We start from the raw sequence: 19,894 nt of genomic DNA on the forward strand, positions 1-19,894 counted from the left end.
CAAATTCAGGAATCCCTTTGAACCCTTAGCTCCAAAAGAAAATGAGCCTAACCCTCTTTCTATTGCAGTTGTGAATTCTCCATCAGAATAGTGAGACATGTTTGGAATAGAGGCAGGCCCTGTCTTTTGTTGAGACAGGCCACAGGGCAAACAAAATGCACCCAAGCAGAAGGTACATTCCTGTGTAGTTCAGCAGCTTAGCTTCCAATTGTGTGTGTGTGGTGGTGGGGGGAGTGCTTCCTTGAGATTCTAAGTGCAAAAGGCATATGGACAGCCCCTGGAAAAAGGAAATAAAGGCAGAGGAAAAGTGAAGAAGTACACAAGGAACCAGGCAGGGGTGCCGGAGCCCGGCCAGCGGCGAGGCAAAGCAGAAAACCGTGGGAGACTGAGGCAGGACAACCCATTTCTGCTGATGGTCTTTGCTAGATGAAAGGCCGCCCAGGGGAACCTGTGTCCTCAATGGGGACACTTCAAAGAGGGAAAGGTTCACTCTTCTTTCCCTGCCAAACTCAGACTGTTCTGAGGCTCCCTCCAGGCCTCAGCCCCAAGCCTGCAGCTTTGCAATGCACGGCGTGCCTGGACGGAGCCGTCCTCAGTGGGAGGGACTCTGTGGGCTGACGCTGCGTGCTGCCCTCTCTGTGCTCGTGTTTACCCAGGCTCCCAGCCAGCCACGTGAGTTCTACACACAACTAGAGTCTGCCGGGGAGTCCAAATGCACAGCACTAAGAGGAAGAGAGCAAATGATTTCCACGGACAAGTTACTACATGGTTTATGAATACAAGTTTCAAGCTCTGGCATACATTAAAACAAGAAGGTATGTGTGCGGATGGTAGCTCTTGTGAAAACTTTATGGTTAAAACAAATTCAGAATCACATTTTTTAGGCCTAATACTACTTTAGAAATTTTTTTTTCAGTAGTCACATTTACCTAATGCCATGAAATAGAGACTCGATAACATTTTTGCAAACTCATTGTAATGCTCAAAATGACCACTGAGATCAGGAGTCAGCATAACTTCTGTAAAGGGCCAGAGTAAATATCTGAGGCTTTGGGGGCCAGCTATCTGGTCTCTGTCACAACTACATACAAGACTGTAGCAGGAAGCAGCCACAAGAGAATGCATAAACTAAGGAGTATGGCCATATTCCCATAAAGCCTTATTCATCGGCACTGAAATTTGAGTTCCCTATAGTGTTCATGTGTTATTATCTTTTCAACTATGGCTACCTCGTGGGCTGTGGAAACGGCAGACTTGGTCCAAAGCCCCTGCCTTGCTGACCCTGACATTACACAAAGATAAACATCGCTGCCGTCATGGCAACAACTATGGGGCCACGAAGTTCAAAGACAGGCGGTGCAGGGTAAAAGGAGGCAGCATTTCGGGCACCTTGCTACTTTAAGCTAATGCCAGCGCCAGCAGCACCAGCACCCCCAGACCCCACCCTGGGCCCGCAGAATCCAAATCTGCACGTAAAGAAGACCTGAAGGCCATTTGCAAGTTTGAAGGTTATGTTGAGGTTGGAGAAGGCTTGCAAGGGTGGCAGAAAGTTGGGGCTCTGGAATCAGAAGGCTTAGTTCAAATCACTGGGCCTCTCATTAGCTGTGTGGTCTTCAACAAATTATTATTATTATTGTTATTATTATTATTATTAACCTGCCTATTCCCATGCCTAAAACGTGGGGATGATGACCTATGCTAAACACTTAGTACCTGTATGATTCATTTTCATAAAAATCAATGCCCACGCACATACTCCTGGAGGCCACTTCCAAAGGACACACACATTTTTAGCCAGTCACTTGAGCTGAACTTCTGCCAGCGATGGCCCCCACCCACCCGTCAATCCCATCCGTGGACGAAAAGAAACGTGAACGAAAGGAAGGACGCCACACCTCCGGCTGCAGAGTGTGCAATATATTGAGAGTGGTGAAGGGACAGCTGGCACATGCTCTGTTTGGGGAGACACGTCATTCCAGTTTTCAGACACATTTCTGTTTTGAACATGAGGTTTTGTTTTTTCATTAGCACAGTTTACTACTCTACAGCTTCTCCTAGAGTAAATAAACATAACGGCGTTTTGCAGAGGACCACAGACGTATTTAGATGTTTAACAAGGTGAACTATCACACAGGCGGGTGGAACTCTGAGTTAACAGCAAGATGTTTTTCATTTGCTTTGTTCACTGCTGTGCTGCGGGTGGTAACTTTTCCAATTTATTCTTTGTTCACATGTTTCGTCACCAGCAGCCTCCAAAAGGCAAGGAAAAATAACAGTCTGTTAAAAAATTAAGTTGTAATTAGGCTTTGTGTTTTCCCAACATCCTTAAAGTCAGATCATTTAAATTTACAAGAGAAAAAAATATATGCGTTATGGAAAACTAAGTAACAAAAAAACTACTGAAAAATACATCTGTCCAACACAGTGGTCAGTTGTAAACAGCTCAGAGGGGTAAAGAAAAGAAATACTCCTTCTAGAACGTTAAGCAGTCCAGTGACAAACTCTGCTTTTTTTCTTTTTTTTCCTAGTGGCTATTTTCCTACCACAGTGTTGAGCTTCATTATTATATTAAATAACTTATATGGGTAAAAAGGAGTTTGCTAACCAGCAGCCAACTCAAAACCTCATCAGAAGAGGGAGGAGAGGAATTTGCAACACAGCACACACTTAGTCCGTAGTCAGCTTCCAGCCAGTCCTCCTCCTCCCGGCCATACCGCTGAGCTGAAGTTCAGGATCTCAGGGGAAGCTGCTTTCCTCTCCCTCCCCTCCCTTTGCCATTTAAGTTAACAAAGAAACGTGGGCTTCCTAAGAGCCAGCACTCTGCTGGACAAGTCCCATTAGCAGCAAATGTTCAACCAAATAAGAAAAACACACACACAAAAGAAAGCTCCATCCAGGTGCGGAGCTGTGATTCACATGGAAATTCCAGGAGATGAGTCATGTGCGGAGCCGGGGTCTTCAGAGAATTCTTCCTCAAGTATCTTGGGTGAACACTTCGGTCTTGCAAAATCTGAGTCAGTCTGTCAGCCGTGGGGAATCAGATCCAGTCTGCTCTCCAGTGAGATTGCTTGCAGGGACGTTGTGACTTTTCGTAGCACTAGATGCCAGAGGCCAAAGGCCACAGCCCCTCGAGGACTGCGTGACCCAGCAGCAGCCAGAATCCAGTCTGTTACACTCTGCCTAGGAGGCTTGACCTGGGCAACAAAAAAAGACAACATAGGAACAAATGTGTCAGATTGTTTTAAATAGGGTTTAAAATGCTTTGCCAAATACCATAGTTTAATTTTTCCTGTGTTTTAAGTTTCTTTCTTTTTTTTTTTTTTTTACATTTTTAAAAAGAGGAAGAAAAAATAGTGTTGTAGTCCTGGTTTTGGGGGATGACATGTAGTCACTTAATATAAATATATATTAATGGAGAAGGCAAAAGCTTTGTTTATAGATAAGTCTGTATCTTGAGTGGCTTTATATGAAAACAAAAAAAAGATAAAAAGTCATTCATGATAGCTTCTGGCCACGTGCTGGGCTTATCAGAGGTGGGTTTATTTAGTGCCTATAAGCAGCTTCACATTCCATGCCCATTGAGGGCAATTAAATAACAAGTGACAGGGAAGGTGTGTCCTCTCAGAGGTGCATCAGTCATTGCCACTGCTGAACTGAAGTGTCTGACTGGCTCTGGGGCCACTGGGAAATGTACAAACCTCTCACTACCTTCAAAGCTAATGCATGTACATATTTTCAGGTAGAGTCATTAGCCTCAGAATCCACCTAACGCATGTGGTTTTGCAAATGATCCTAACCTCTGTCCTGTTCTTTATCCTTTTTATGGTTGCTGCTGTGCCTGGCTAACACCTGAGGGACCCAGTCTCATTCCTCAACACTGCAGGGACCTGTGTCCAGCGCTGTGGCCAACACAGGGACAGACCCTTTAAGGGTGTTACGGGGTAGGAGGGAAAAGAAGCATGAGTACTGCCAAACCACACAGGGGTGCAACAGGAGGGGAAGGCGTCCACAGAGTGCAGGTGGGTCAGGGTGAGGGTCGTTAGAGGGAGGGCTCTAAAATCAGACAGGACATGGAAGACGCGAGGCTCATGGCTGAAACCCAGACTCCAAGGAGAGTTTGTTCTTCGAGGCCCCTTACCAACAGTTTTAACATGGAAACTAGTCTTTTATACCAAAAATACTACTCTACTGTGTTTGTGTGCATATTCCCTCACATAGCATTCACTCAACTCGTGCCGCTGCTAGTCCCTCAGTGAATTCTTCCCCGAAGCACTATTACTGAGCACCACTGAGCGGAGCTGCACCGATGGATGCACTCCCGGCTTCGCATCTGAATGTGCGTACACCACTGCAGTGCAACCTCTTTTTCAACGTCACATTTCTAAATTGTCTCCCGAATGCTTGGGTCACGTTTCAACCAGTAAGCTGTTAAATGTCATTGTATACTGCATGTTAAGTCCATACAAATATGGGAAGAAATTATATCATTCAATCTTTACCTTCCACGATCAACCTTTGCACCTACAGACCCTTCCAAAGGAACCATCTCCCCATGGGAATATGGCACGAAAGAATAACACTGCAAAGGGAATAACAACCAGAAAGGCATGTGGACGGTCTGGATTTCACAGGTGAGGCAGGGGACAGGCGTCACGTATGTGGAGTGAACTCGGCTGCTTAACAATTTTTAAAAATCTATGTGAAAATGTATGTGACAATAGCTAAGTTGCACTCAGGGGTCATACCAACTTAATCTTTTTAAAAAACAGAAAGGGAGGATTAGAGAAGAGAAATATGGAAGGCAAATTTTATCTAAAAAGGATAACTAAAAAGAGCAATTTCCTAATTTTTTTACCCAGCATGGTGTATTTTGAGGTTCATGTTTCATACATATGTAAATATTATTTAAGAGTGCTGTTAGTATCTTTTCATATCAACGCTGAGTAACATAAGATTTTAATGTAGGTGTGCACTAGCAGGCACAAAATTCCATAAAAGTAAAAGTGGGCATCAGCCCAGCAAGCGGTTCCTTCCCCACAATTCCAGGTATTGGCCATACCTTCTTCATGTTTGGGTTTACCTAGCACCAAACTTGTCCTAAGGATGATAATTCCCATGACAATGTACTTCACCCTTCCTCGCTGAGAAGTGTAAGGATGGCCTAGATTTTCCATTGAAACAAACAAAATCGTACAGAACCAAATACACCTTAGACATATATCCTTGTTCATGAAACCTCACCCAATATTATTTAAGGAAGGCTTCCCAAATGACTGTAGGAAGAAGAGAAAATGTGCTTGTCCACTTTGGTATTAAAAGGTACATATTCCTTAGTGTAGAAATACAAATACAACAATTCTGATTTTATCATTATTATATCCTAGAATGCTATTGCCTGTTAAAGTGCTTCAAGTGGTTAAAATACAAATCTACCTATCCTAGTTTTGTTTGAAAATACATTGATTTAAAAATACTAATAGATTAACAAAATATTTAAATTAGAGGAAAGATTCTGGGTTATGTTTAAAATCCCAACTCTCTCTCTTTCTCACACCAAAGTGGGGACTAAGATCCAGTCGGTAGGTGACACAGATTTACTGAACCAACTGAGGTCTCTTTTATCTCAAGTCAATAAAATTTTAGTGTTAGAACTATTTGGAAATACAGTCCAAACTCCTCTGAGATGAAGAGAACGAGTCAGTGTTTTGTTTTTTTTTAACCACAGCGCAGGGTAATTTCAGTTCCTCCTTCCTTAAAATAATGGGAGATAGAAAGAAAAACAGACACTGTGTAAATCTGCCAATATAAAACAAAAGAAAAACAATAAAACCGAATGATGGCAGTGAGGATTGGAAGCCACAGAGAGTTCAGTTAAGAGGAGATAAGACACAGAGGACCGGGAACACACAGGCAGGGACGTCCCACAGAAAGCCTGTGGCTTTCCTTAGGAAAGGCTGACCGCTTTAAATTAGCACAGTGAGGAGAAGCAATGAGACCCACCTTAAAGACTTCCATCTGTCTTTCTCTATGTGATTTTCAGGTCCTTCACTCTCATAGGAAGCCAAGTACAGAGCTGCAATCAACCAAAAGTAAGAATGCATTAACATTAAAGCCTTCTCCTGACATCCTATCTACCAGCATTCACCCCCCGTTTCACCGGAGCCAAACCCAACGGCAAAAGCACTCCTTAGCACATCAGTTACGACAGCAGTGTCAGAGTTCCATTAAAACACAGAATATCATTCTGCCTCTGATCGACCATCTCCACAAAAGCTCAAGGGCCTCTAGGCCAACGTGGCACTTCATTAACTATGAGACAATTTATGAGGCAAAGAAAAGGCTCACAAACGCAATCACAGATGTCATCTTACACTCACATTTATGTTCTTTACAAAGATGGGTGTGGGTGGGGCATCCACTCCTGGTGGCCTCAATTTTTTTTAAACCCTTAGGTAAAAAGCATCTTCATTCAAAGATTTAAAAGCTTGTTATTAATTCCATATAGAGATGGAAAACGATCAATCCCCCTCTAGAATGGTAATATTAATTCCAAACATTCTTCAGTCATTACCAAACACTATCCCTCTGCTACAGATATTATTAGTTAATAGATGCTATTGATTTCTATAATATTAGGATAAAACATATCAATATAATAAACCCCCAAGTCTTTTATAAATAACTCTCTTCTGGTCATCTTTTTTATCTGTGTGTCAATCACTTTATCTGCCCAAAATTCCCTACTATTTTAACAAGTAAAGACTTTCCACTGCTTTTTCAAACAGTGGGGGGAGGCAATTAACTATTTGTTCACCTTGAATATGATCACACCACAAAACCTCTTCCTTTCTCCCTTGAAGCAAACTCTAACAAGGAAAAAAATTCCTTTACGCACTCTCCACTGATGCCCAAATCTTTGCAGATCTCATATTACAAAGCATGCTTAACCCAGAAACACACTCTTCACGGTGAACATTAAGTGAGTGTGTGGAAACTATGTTAGGGGCAGATCACGGTTTTCTCTGCAACAGGAAAGTCAGATGGAATGGGTCAGAGGCCAGGCTTCCTGCCCGATGAAGGACCAGGCACCAAGCACATATACACTCGTTTCCTAGCAGCGGGGTCTGGGGGTGCCAGTGGCAGCGCCAGCGGAACGGCCCACTCACAATCTTCACTGAAGACTGGAACTGTGAGCAGGTACTGCAAGATCTTCCGGTCCCTCTCAAACGGACATTCCACTTGTTTCCATGTCATGAATTCACTCACTTGTTTGGCCAGTTCCCAAAATTTCTGTAAAAGAATAAATTAAAGAATTTAAAAGCAGTCATCAAAAAGTATAAGCTTAGGCCCTGGCTGGTGTAGCTCAATGGATTGAGTGTGGGTCTGTGAACCAAAGGGTCACCAGTTTGATTCCCAGTCAGGGCACATGCCTGGGTTGCAGGCCAGGTCCCCAGTAGGGGGCGCATGAGAGGCAACTACATATTGATGTTTCTCTCCCTGTCTCCTTCCTTTCCCTTCTCTCTAAAAATAAATAAATAAAATCCCTTTAAAATTATAAGCTTGGAAGACTCATTTCATTTAATGTTTTTCTCTGGCTTCCAATCTTCTGAACCATATAATTTTTTTAATTTAATAAAAACTAGGTATAGGTGTTGTAGACCGCTCTGCCTGGTTCTAGGAATTGTATCTTGATCCCTTGTGGCTAAGGGTGAGAGACGACCTTTGGAATGAGAGTCGCAGGAGACAAAGCCTGTCTGGTAGACACGCTGCCTCAGTTTCCTCTCCCTGCCCTGAAAACTTGGTTGGAAGTCAGTAACAGATAAGACCCCTCACAGTGGGGGGAGGGGGGCAACCTAAGCCAGACTTGGTCCCTTGGGAGGCCTTCATGGAAGGACTGGGGGGAGGGCTGCAACAAAGAGGGAGCAATAGACTTTTGCCATCACCCCCACCCCCGTCCGGCTTTGACATAGCCCAAGCCCCATGTCCTCTGGGAGAAGCGCTTCCTGGCTCTAATCCCCTGAAGCCTGAATACCTGATGGGGGGAGGTGCAGCTCCTTGCCTTGCTAGAGTGTGTCCTGGGGAAAAATCTGGCATCACAAAGACTTCCTGATAAACCTGTGAAATCTGCTCTGCTAAGAGTGCTTTCATTCATATGTTAAGGGTTCGAGCAGGAAACCCTAAAACTCTGTTCCTGGCAAACTCTGACTCATACTAAGCCCTCAGATTTCTTTGAAATGTTATCTACCATTTGATCCTTGCCGCCCTGTATTCCTGTGTATTACAACCCAATAAAAGTCCCTGGAGGAGGGAGCTCAACGCCTTCTTCCCCTGAGAAACTGGCCACTCCCCACAGCCTTTTTCCTCTGGGAAAATGGCCACTTCTCCTCCCCAAGCAGATCACATCATGTCTCAGTCATGATTACTCTCATCCGTGGTGGCCGGGGGGACTTGCAAGGAAAGTCACCCCCACATATAGGTATCTGCTAGGTACAGGTAGAAATTTACTCAAGTGCTTCCAAATACTAATAATGATGCAGCTCATTTATTCTGCTTGGTATTATTATTCTCTTGCAAAATGTAGGGAAAGAGAAGACTTGGTTCTAGAACTCCAGAACCAACTTGGCTGCCCAGCCTCAGGTGCAGGGCTTGGTGGGGGGGGACTCAACCCCATGGAGCTCAGACTTTTCAGACTCACCTCAAAGTTGACGTGGCCGTTCGGAAGGCGGTTGGCACAGCCCTCGTTGAGGAAATAAATATCTTTGATTAAAAGACTGAAGAATGGTATCACAATCTAAAAAAAAAAAAAGATTCTAGTTTGTTTTGTGCAGATAAACATTTAGCCTCCTGTCAAACAGTATAAGAAATTAATGAACAACATTAACTCAGGGTATGTAAAAGGCCAGAGTGAATTAAGATACAGTGTTTCATTTACCTCCCATGGCAGCAGCTTCCCCCTTTACACAATGTTGCTTAGGACACAAATGCTTTTAACAACCAAAGCACAGCAAAGACAAGCAGCATTGGACAGTGGATGGCTTCATGTTATTCCTGTGGTATTCCTATTTTTCTCAATGCAATGGCATATAATAAAATCTGAAAGTTCTAACTCTAATCAAAGGGAGAAGATCTAAAAGAACTCTTGTTTTTCATTGGTCAAATTATTAATGGCATACCTGTCATGGAAGGCACCAAGATTTTAACATGTGTCACTCATCTACCTACTAGAATCTGTATGGTTATAGCGCTGCCTCACTTTAGATGATTTTTTTTCGATGAACATTTCATTTTACTCTAGAATACATTGCTCAAGTAATGTGAGAGCTCAGAATTTTCGGTATTAGCTGCCCCAGACTCCCTACTGAATAAACCTGCCTTCAGATGACAGAACAAGTTAGCACCTGTTCTCAGGGGAAAGTGCCAAAGAAGTACCTTATACAGATGGTGTGAGAGGTACCCAGTGAAGGAGGAATACAAACATGCATATGAAAATGAATGGTTATTTGAAAAAACAATGAGCTTTTTCCTGCCTCCTATCTTTGGTTTGGTGAGTTAGTATTTAATTAATTGACCTAAAATAATAATAATCTCTAAGAAAGTCCTGTAAATCCTACTAAGCCCACAGTGAACAAAGAACAAAACTCAAACACAGTAACTTCTACTTTCTCTGAAATGCCAGCATGAGTTTAAAGATTCTAAACTTGCTACAATGCAAATAATGCTCCAAACACAACTCCCGGCCTACGCTGCTTACCCAAGAGCAGGTTTTTGAAGTTTCCCTGGCTGATGACTCATGTGATACATCTATACTAAATGAATGCCAGGTCTGCAAAACAGATTTTGGCTCATCACCAAAAATATTAAGCATCAATTTCCATTTCTAGAGAGAAATTCAGATTTTCCCCTAAAGTTTTTTTAAAGATTTGATTCTTTTTTTTTCTTTTTTTTGTTTCACTGATCTCTGAAATAGCCCAAGTGAATGAATCTTGCTTCCAACTGCCCCTTTGAATATTGTACTTTTAATCATTTGCTATTGTCTGCAATGGGAGTCTCTCAAGCTGAATCATTAAAGATTCCCCTCTCCCTCAAATGATACTTAGTGTTTCTGTTATTTTAGAATTAAACAGATGCAATACTAACAACAAAAGCACAAGACCTGAACCTTTTTTCTTGGAAAGACCACTTGTGACTGAGCAGCCCTGGACTGTGGCGTCTGACAAACATCAGTTTAAAATCTGGCTCCACAATTTGCTGGGGGTGTGAGCCTGGGGTCTGAAACAGTGGCCCGGGCCCGGCCAGCCAGTTGTTCTGGGAGAGCTGAAGAATCACACTGTTTGCATTTTTAAATGGCTGAGCAAATAGCAAACAAATATTTCGTGAGCATGAAAATGATATGAAATTCCAGTTATAGTAGTTATATAGTTTTAACGGAAAATGGCCATGCTCATTATTCATCCACATATTGTCTGTGTCTGCCTACGTGCTACTTACTGTACCAGAGCTGAGTGCCTGCAACAGAAATGCTATGGCCCACAAAGCCCAAAATATTTACGATCTGATCCTTAACAGAAGTTTGCCGATCCCTAGAAAAGCCTAACAGAAGAAAGCCTAACGTCCTCACCTTGAAATGGCAACAGCAGCAACTAGCTCATTGCGTCATGGTGAGGATTAAACTAAATAATAGAGGTTTGACTTCAATGAAGTACCCCCCACCCCCCCAAAAAAAACAATGGGCCTCTTAAAAGATTATCAAAATATATCATCATAAGGCAGCCCCAGGGGAATGAGGCAACATTATAATCAAGATGCAGTGTTTATACACTGTAACAGCTTTTAGGTAGGAACTCTATGTCTGTGCTCTCTTCTGTAGTGCTGGGCTCTGAGGGTCATGGGGTGCTGGTAACGTACGGTCTCATACTGACATTTAGACTTTTCGTAAGTTCGTGTCGTGTGCCTCTTGTTGGGTGGCGAAGGCTACACTATATGTGATTTTTGCATTCATGCAAAAATTCACAGTGCCCACCAGATGCTCTACCACTGACTGAACCACTCTTCCAAGAAAACAGAAATATAAGTAATCTTCCTTAAGATAGTTTCCTGCTCTGTTCCTTATGCTCATATGCAAGAAAAAAAATCTCACGGGCTTCTTCAACTTCTCATTTACTCACATCTAGTTCCCCTCAGCTCTCTAGCCCCTATCTAAATCTAACAGAACAAAGGTCCTGCGGACTTGGCACTTCCGTGAGCTAAGGCGACTGTTTGGGTTACTAACAGCAGAGAGCAACAGTCTGGTTTCCAGGAGGTCTTGCCGATGATGGAGAACTTCTCACATAATAATGTCTTCCAGTTCCCTCTCAGAATGTCCTTAATTCAGAGACTCAGCCACTACATGTTAAAGGCACCATCAGTTCCGCACTTGGAAATTAAGGCTGATGAGCACACATAAGTTCCCATGAACAAAGGAGAATGGGAAGAGGATTCAAAGCCACGTGATTGTATACAAAATAAACACCTGGAGACATGTGTTCCCATAGGAAAAAAAAATAACTATTTGAAGACCATTTCAGGCCCCTGTACGGGAGACAGATTTGACTACTTCTATAGGGAAGTATCAGATGAGCCTCTTTGGCCACATGAACTAGACATCTGAAAGAATACCAAAGATTCTGTTACTCTAGTTATGTGTCCGGAAAGATTTCAAAACAGGAAATTACTTAGGAATGTTTATATTCATAGACTTTGAGACTAATTGTGAAAAAATAGCCTATTTCTTTTTATATGGTGATGATTTCCTTTGTTTTATAAACTAGAGAGTACAATCCATATGCTCACACAGAACTGATTTTAAAAAACACCAAAACTGCCTCGGCCGGTGTGGCTCAGTCACCTGGGTGTCGTCCCACAAAGCGAAAGGTGGCCTGCTTGGTTCCCGGTCGGGGCACGTGCCTGAGTTGTGGGCCCAGCCCCCAGTCAGGGCACCTGTGGGGCACTGGTCGATATTTTTCTCTTGCACAGAAGTTTCTCTCCTCCTCTTTCTCCCTCCCTTCCCCTCTCTAAAAATCAAAAATTAAATAAATAAATTAACTAGAACTAAGCAGACAGAATTTATTAAAAGATATAAAGGGTAAATAATTTGGGTATTTTTCCCCTAGAGAAAACTATTAGAGGCCCACAGACACTCAGTGAGATTTGGGAGGCCGGGTTAGACTATTTTGACCACTGCGGCAGCCCCCTGCTACGAGACATGATTCTGTGGCTGCCTCACTGAGGCAGAGCCCAGGGACCTGTCACTGTGGGCCGCGCAGACCTGCCAAGGGGGCTGAGCCCACAACACAGACACAGACGGGTGAGGGAGAAGCTGCAGACAGCCAGCCTCCAACTGTCCTCGCTCCCCAGGGCCCGGGATCCTCCCTGCAAGTGCTCACCTTCCGAAGCTTAAAAAACTTCAGCTGCGCTCTTTCCTCAATCTAGCCACAGGAGTCCTGGGATTTGGTCAAGTTAAATTGAAGAGCTTGGCTGCATTATAGAAAACTCCACTGGGCTACATTATAGAAAGTTAATTCTGCTTCATCCCCCCTCTAACCTTGTTTCTTTATTTAAAGAAAAGTTCATGTATTTACAGTATCTCTCATACATTATCAGAACTGCTATTTCAGATTTTGTTGCACCTCAAGTTAGCTTCTTTAAAAGGTGGGAGTTATTTTCGTGTTTGTTTTTATTTTAGATCTTGAGGCTGAAGCTATTTCAGGGGAAGTGATTGGGAAACCCTGAACAATTTTTACCTTCCTTTTCTTCTATTCACTGAAGATACAGTTTAAGTGGAAAGATGGGCAGAATCTATACAGAGAAGAACTTTATCAAGCAGCCTTCGTCACCCCTTTACCACACCCAGGTATTTACTTCTCGTATAACATGATCTCCAAATGTTGAGACGACTCATCCTTCCAATGTAAGGAAATCAAACACTGGAATGTGCCGACAAAGGGCCCTCAGAGTCAAGAGCATGGTGGAGCCAGGGTGGTATGAAATCGCTCAAGGGCAGGGTAAGTCGAGTAAGAATTATTCACTCCTCAGACATTATTCCTGTGCTTTTCTGCCACCCACATACCCAATTAGTAACAGCAGGCTTAATGCTGCAGCAACTAACCCACTTTCTGAAAATAAGTGACTTAATCACAAGAGGTAAGCTGATTCTTGTAAGGAAAAAGGTTATATTCAGTCAGCTACCTTGTGCAGAGCTTAAAACATCTATTTTCCATTAAATCAAATTACTCTCTACTACTATTAGTCATCTTAACATATGACTTTATTTCTTGAAATGAGGCTAAGACACATCACAAAATAATTATCTAAATATGCAATAATAACACAGTAACATACATTTGCAAAATTCTACACCAAGTCGCCCTGTCCCTTTCTGCAGTACAACTTTCCTTTAGCGCTCCCTCCTTCCCTGTGCGGCAAGCGATACAATTTCTGCAGTGTATCGGCTTTCTTCGCTTTGGACAGGTAAAAGCAGCTCAGTATAACAGTTCACATTGCATTTCAGTGCGACACATAGCAGCTCTGCCATGAATAAAACTCCTGCAAACACACACCTTTTCTCTGCTGCTGTGGGCAGTTAAAGACCTTTGTGCGGCCCCACGAAGAGCTGTTCGGTAATTATAGAAATTGCTGGAAGGGTCCATCTGATGCTACAGACAAAAGAGAGGAAAGAAGAAACTATTTACGTCTCACCGGCAGAAAGTTTACAAGACCAGGCTTTTAACTCGACCTAAAAATTTCAAAGTAACTTGGGGACTCATTAAGAATGTGATTTATCTCTTTCATACACACACACAGGCATGAAACACGTAGGAACACGACTGGTTTCTTTTCTGAGGTTTGGTTTATTCCTACAAGCTAATGTCAGCTTCGACAATGTGAAATCCAGACTGAATTCTTTCCAGGTTAACTGCTGAGATTAGACTTAAAACTGGTAAGAACAAGTCAAGCACTAACACAAGAGACCATCCCCTGATGTCATCTGAAAGTGAACATATGGCGGTTAGCCATCATACAGAGATCCAGTGCTTCATAGTGAACTTGCTCTTTGCTGGTGCTAACAAATCATTCATAAATAATTGAGCCATACTGCCTTACAAGAAGGAAAAGTTTATTATACACTATGGATAAAGTAAAATGTAATATATCCAATGTTAATCTCAATTTGGGGGAAATGTACTTTCTTAGTATCTCCAAAATCAGCAGATTCAAAGCGCCAACCCACCAAGGCAATAATGATAATGAATGTGGTTCTGACACAAGCACCTTCGTGTACAAGTGCTACTGCCCTGAGAATCATACGGGAAGGGCTTTTTCAGAGGTTAGCTGTATTGAACAGATGGAGAATGAGTGTTTTTGTGGGCGTGGGGAACTCCTTCCGTGGGGTGCTGTAAATAAGTGAGATCAGTCGGCACACACTGAAGTAGAACTCCAGGCTGTTCAGGACCCAAATTCCACCCCACCACATGATGTGATGCAACTGACAGGCCACCGCTTCTTCAGTCAATTCACCCTGAATTGGACACCTCGCTCTCTGAAAGGGCTCGTCTACAGCCTGATTCATCACCCTGCGCCCCCAGTTCTACCCCCTTTCCTTTCCCTGGGTCTGAACCATAGGCTTTCTTCTGTGTACAACTATCTGATCAAGAGGCAGGATCACACAGAGGAATCTGTTTTTTCCAGGTATAAAATGTTACCTGGCAACAAAACATTAGCTTCACGTACCTCAAGAACGTCAAACTTTGCAGTCTTCACTTTGGCCCAAGTTTTCTTTAGTCGAGAGACTGGGCTCATATTCATGCCAGCTTCCCATTTAAAATGGGAGGGGGAAGGAAAGTTGAAAGAGAGAAAGAATAAAAGTCATTCTAACTCTGAAAACATGTGAAGTGTAAGTTAAACTTTATAAAAAGAAAACTGTCAACAGTTCTGCAAAGCGGTAGCACCATTTTGCACCCCCACACCCTCAGCAATATTTGGTGCAGCCAATCTTTTTAATTTTTGTCATTCCAGTGTGTGAAATGATTTTTCGCTGTAACTTCAATTTGTATTTTTCTGATGATTAACGATGTGAATGGAATACCTTTTCATATACTTATTATGTACTAGTATAGCTTCTTTTGTGAAGTGTCCAAATATGTTAGCCTTTTTTCACTGGGTTACATGTCTTACTATTGATCTGTGGGGTTCTTTATAAATTTTAGATACAAGTTATTTTTCAACTATACATATTATAAATACTTTCTCCCACAATATGGCTTGTGTTAACATTTCCCTAATGGTTAAGAGAAAAAATAATTAAGTAAATATTAAATGCATTCCATGAATTCTTACATACTTAAAATTAAATCATCATCTATTAACTAGACTCTGGATCTTCCAGGTCACCTATTTAGATACCATTCTGGTCTTTATGGGAAAAACAAAGGGGAAATGATATGAAAAAAAATGGTAAAAGAAATTGGTGAGAGAGTTTATTAGGATCAAAATTATTGAATTAAATTTGGTGGGTTCTCTGGCTCACACTCAGCCTGACTCTAAAGAGCCAGGTGAATACACAAATGTTTACTGAGCACATGCAGTGTGTGTGAAAGTCATGTGTGAGCACATGCAGTGTGTGTGAAAGTCATGTCATTTAAGAAAATGTTCCAGTTTCTCAGATACCCTCTTGTCCACACTGATGAAATCATATTATTTAATCTCATATCAAATATTTCTATAATATTGGACATACAAACTGCCCAAATACTTTTGAAAATAATTTATATAAATATCTCACAAGCTTTTATAGGTAAATAATCAGATGAGGATAAATTGACTAAATGTATCATGAAGTTTAGTATACTTCAAAAAGATTATACAGCCTTGTACCAATTCTGTACATTCTGAACATTCTGAAAGAATTCAGGATTAAAAACTACAGTTTTCATGAATAAAACTGTATTATTTGCAAATTTCAGAAGATACATTTCACAAGACTTATAAAAATGGACCTAGATAAATAAAGAACATGTATCCTCCAAAAAATACTCACAGATTATTGCCATCAGGGAATTAAAGTTGCCAATGTTAAAACACTCTCGAGCGACGTCAATGAAATACTCAATCATCCTTGCCCGGTGCTTCTTCTTTACAGGCTGTATAGAAAAAAGAAAAATGAGGGAAGTCATCAAACATGCAGACCCAACAGATGTAAAATAACTATGGAAAAATTATATGGAGATCTCAGAGAGAGAGAAAACTCATTTCCTCACCATGCAGATTTCCGTAGCAACCAAGTAACTGAGGCGATTAAACCATTCCACATAAGCTTCTAAGTTTCGTGTTTTCTTCCGTTCACTGTAGCAACTCTAGAAGAAAAGCAAAGTGAGCAGATGAGTTGGAGAAAAAGAAGAGTGCATTAGACTCTCATTTTTTGTCATTTATTCTCAGTTTATGAATTAGGAAATCTTTATAGGAAAAGAGACAAAGAGAAAGATGGAGAAAGAGAGAGAAAGAGAGAGAGAGAGAGAGAGAGAGAGAGAGAGAGACAAAGGCATTAATGTTTTTGACTCTCCTAACAGAAATATCAGAATCTCTTACTATACAGAGTCCAGTGAAACCTGTAAGGTCTAGCAATGTACTCTGATACCTTCATCACAGTGTCCTTCCCTCCCAGGAAATTAAGTTACTCTGAGTGGGAACTAACTGTCCTCAAAAATACAATTCAAAGGAAGGGTTTTGACTGCATTCTAAGACCATATTGCCTAATGCAAAGGGTATGAATACCAATTACTACTAACATAACAAGAAGAAGGTGAGAATGCCCTAGACTAGAAATTTTTTTCTAAAAATTAAGCCTAGGACAAAATTTTGGAGCATCACGTAGCATGAAACTAAATTATATTTCAAGACAGATAATTGGAAGTCTACACCATCGTGGCCCTTACTAGGGTGAATAACTTATTGTGCAAAAACCAAAGGAGTTAAGCTCATCTTGGGAGTTCAAGGCCAAGCCTGAACAAGTTAATTAGACCTCTTTTTCCTCCTTCCAAAAGAAACAAATACATAAAAAAGTCCACTAGCCTTCTATTGATTGCAAAACTTAATCTTCACTTCCTGTACTGAGGGAAGCTATTCTAAGGCCGGAAAACAGCTGTGGCCCTTACTCCCAAAGGGGAATTTTCATTAGTGGGTGATACAGTCTTTGCCTAATAATTTGAAATGCTTCTGGAGATCACTGGGGAAAAAATGTCTGTGTGTGTACACTGATTTCACAGTTCATGCCCAGTGTGACTTTCCTTACAGGTGGGCTTCACTCAGACAATAACCCCTTCATGAGGGATTCACCTTAACACAGGAGGCCGAGCAGCAAGGCCCCTGACTCACTGCACTGGATGTGTGTCCTGTCTTCACCGGCCCTGCGATTGTTGAGTCACAGCAGGGCATTCTCTCCTAACTTCTTTTTCCTTTAATCTGCTAAAACCATTATGATTGTCTCTCCTAACTGCATCACTGCAAATGCCTGCATCTACTTGCTCATTAAATTTCCCAGTAAGGAAAAAGAAGAGGCTCAAAGTGGTGAGAGGGTAAGAACCGGAAAGGCACTTGGACACCTGGCTCAGGAACAACTACTGCAAAGAATCAGACGTGGCTGATCTTAACAAACTATAGAAATGATTCCTGCAACTATAGTCTTAGACAGGGCTGCTTTTAAAACCTAAAACAAAATAGTTCCATTTCTGTCTCCCACATCCACGGTCCTAGGCTGAGGAATTCCATTTCTGATTTCAGGGCTGACCTCTGCGTAGATTGATTACCTTGTCATTGTCCAAAGGGTCCTTCTGCACAAAGGCCTGAACAAATTCTTCTGGTCCGATGTAATTGAGCCTTTCCTGAAACACAAACCCAGCAGGTCAACAGTGTTTCAAAAAATGAGAAGAAATGGACTTTCGACGGTCTATGGACTTTTGGCACTGCCCCCATTTTCTAAGGCAGCTTGTAAAATGAGCCTTTAACCCTAACCAGAAGCAATTTTCTGCTCAAGTCAGTGCTCCACTAGATAGTGAAAGGCTGACCTCGTTATGGGAAAATTAATTAGAGGGAGAAGACGAGGAACGTCAGTGAACTCTTTGCTCTTTCAGTCTTGCTTAGTATTTATCTTAAAGTGAATTCCTAGAATATCAGAAACATTCACATCCAAACATCTAAACAGAACCTATTCCAGCTATTCCACAGATAATTTTCCACTTGGATCATGCTAACCTCTCCGGTAGCATCACTGCTGACAAACACACTGTCTGGTTGCCACAGCAAACCAAGCGTGTGGCTGCAAAGAGCAGGACAATAACCTTACCAGCTCTATGTGAGTCAGCTGCTGGGCCAGCGTGTAAGGGTCACTGCAGACAGTGATGATGTCCCTCTGAATGGACTGAGGCTTGGTCTTGAGTACCGTGAGCCGATCTGTAGATGTGGAGCTGATTTTTGCCAGGACTTCCTCGTACTGGCTGAGAGCAGCAAGTTTGCGGATCAGACACTGGATCATCTGCTGGACATTCTTCCTATATGTCTGCCAGGGAAGAAGCATTGGATTACACCTTCAATCTGCACATCTGTTTCAATGCTATATGAACGCACAGGCTATGTATTTAAATGATTTCACCTTGATGGTGGTGAACCACCTTGGCCCAAGACAGTTACAGGGGAATTCAGCCAACCTCAAATAGTTTAAAAGAGACACATACACAAAATGTGTCTTTTCAGACTTGTTAGATTTAGTTCTTTTATTGGACTGCTTATGAGAGTACAATTCGGTCTGGGTCAAGAAAACACTACAGTGATGTTTAAGATTTGCTACAGAAGAAATCCAGTGTACTAAGAACCACATATAACTAAATGTTCTCTGGGCTGGCACAGGAGTGTACTGGTTTAATTTTGGTGGATTAAAATAAATTGATCTCTAGTCAGACGTCCTTTTTCTAATACTTTTTTTTGGTGCTGCCTTTGTGATTTCCCCATTCTTAACATTCCTAATTTCATTAGTCTAAGGGCACAGACAGCTACCTGACAAAAACACACCATTACTTCCCACTCACCCCATAACCACCTGCCTGACTTCCACACATGACATGGGTGACCACAAGGAAGCAGTGGATATTAGTTTTTGGTGCCTGACCTCCACGTGACTCATGTCCATTTCTTTGGGATTCATGAGCCAGTGCTACAGATCACAACCAAACTCTTCCACGTGGCAATTCTCCCTGTAACGCTACTGTCATCTGCCACTTTGTTCACTTCTGCATTACGCTACAGCCACAACACTTAAGAGAAATTGGTTTTAAAAGCAATGCATGTATTATCAATAAATGTCAATGAATGACTTTTAAAACACTTGTTAAGTCAAAGAAATAACTTCCCAATAAATCTCTGGGGTACAGTTATTTTGAAGTAAGTTATGAAGTTCTTTTATTCTTCCTTTTCTTGCCCCCAATTGCCAAACAAAAAAGTCATCCTTTGTGGTAAAGTCCGAAGGCCGTCAGAACCAGGCACAGGGGCTGATTCAATGCCAGCGTGGTCCTTAGATTAACAGCTCCATAAAGGGACAGTCCCAGCAAATTTACAGATATGGAAAGGCCTCTTTATGCTTCACTGCCTAATCAGCTCCTTTTTAAAAGGTTATCATAATATCACTGAGATTACTTATCTGAAAATTAAATGGCATCTCACCTACAAGTGTAAGAACCATATTATTTACGGATGCAATTTGGTTACCAGCGCATATTGCAAAAATAAATGAATAGATATCTGCATAATAAGCCAAGAGAAACTGCATCTGGAAATGATCAGTTCTAATGTACTCAAGGCAAAAATACATCCA

The 19,894-nt window shown here is 41.8% G+C and overlaps 1 protein-coding gene across 2 annotated transcripts in view; it reads right to left on the reverse strand.

Annotated features, from left to right (window-relative positions):
* Window positions 1-1,902: 1,902 nt before the first annotated feature.
* The window catches only part of RASGEF1B (RasGEF domain family member 1B), a 524,372-nt gene continuing 506,380 nt past the window's right edge, over window positions 1,903-19,894 (reverse strand). For both annotated transcript variants that reach the window (XM_053655647.1, XM_037155604.2), the window contains 10 exons: window positions 18,374-18,586; window positions 17,838-17,912; window positions 16,293-16,388; window positions 16,073-16,175; window positions 14,767-14,846; window positions 13,596-13,691; window positions 8,696-8,791; window positions 7,167-7,290; window positions 6,001-6,073; window positions 1,903-3,194 (listed from right to left, as the gene is read on the reverse strand). In XM_053655647.1, the coding sequence (XP_053511622.1) occupies window positions 3,170-3,194; window positions 6,001-6,073; window positions 7,167-7,290; window positions 8,696-8,791; window positions 13,596-13,691; window positions 14,767-14,846; window positions 16,073-16,175; window positions 16,293-16,388; window positions 17,838-17,912; window positions 18,374-18,586 (981 nt within the window). In that variant the 3' untranslated portion in view covers window positions 1,903-3,169. The remainder of the gene's footprint in view (window positions 3,195-6,000; window positions 6,074-7,166; window positions 7,291-8,695; window positions 8,792-13,595; window positions 13,692-14,766; window positions 14,847-16,072; window positions 16,176-16,292; window positions 16,389-17,837; window positions 17,913-18,373; window positions 18,587-19,894) is intronic.

The sequence above is a fragment of the Artibeus jamaicensis genome, unplaced genomic scaffold (genome assembly GCF_021234435.1).
Source record: "Artibeus jamaicensis isolate MK-2021 breed Jamaican fruit bat unplaced genomic scaffold, CSHL_Jam_final scaffold_1031, whole genome shotgun sequence".
In the NCBI taxonomy this organism is placed as follows: domain Eukaryota; kingdom Metazoa; phylum Chordata; class Mammalia; order Chiroptera; family Phyllostomidae; genus Artibeus; species Artibeus jamaicensis.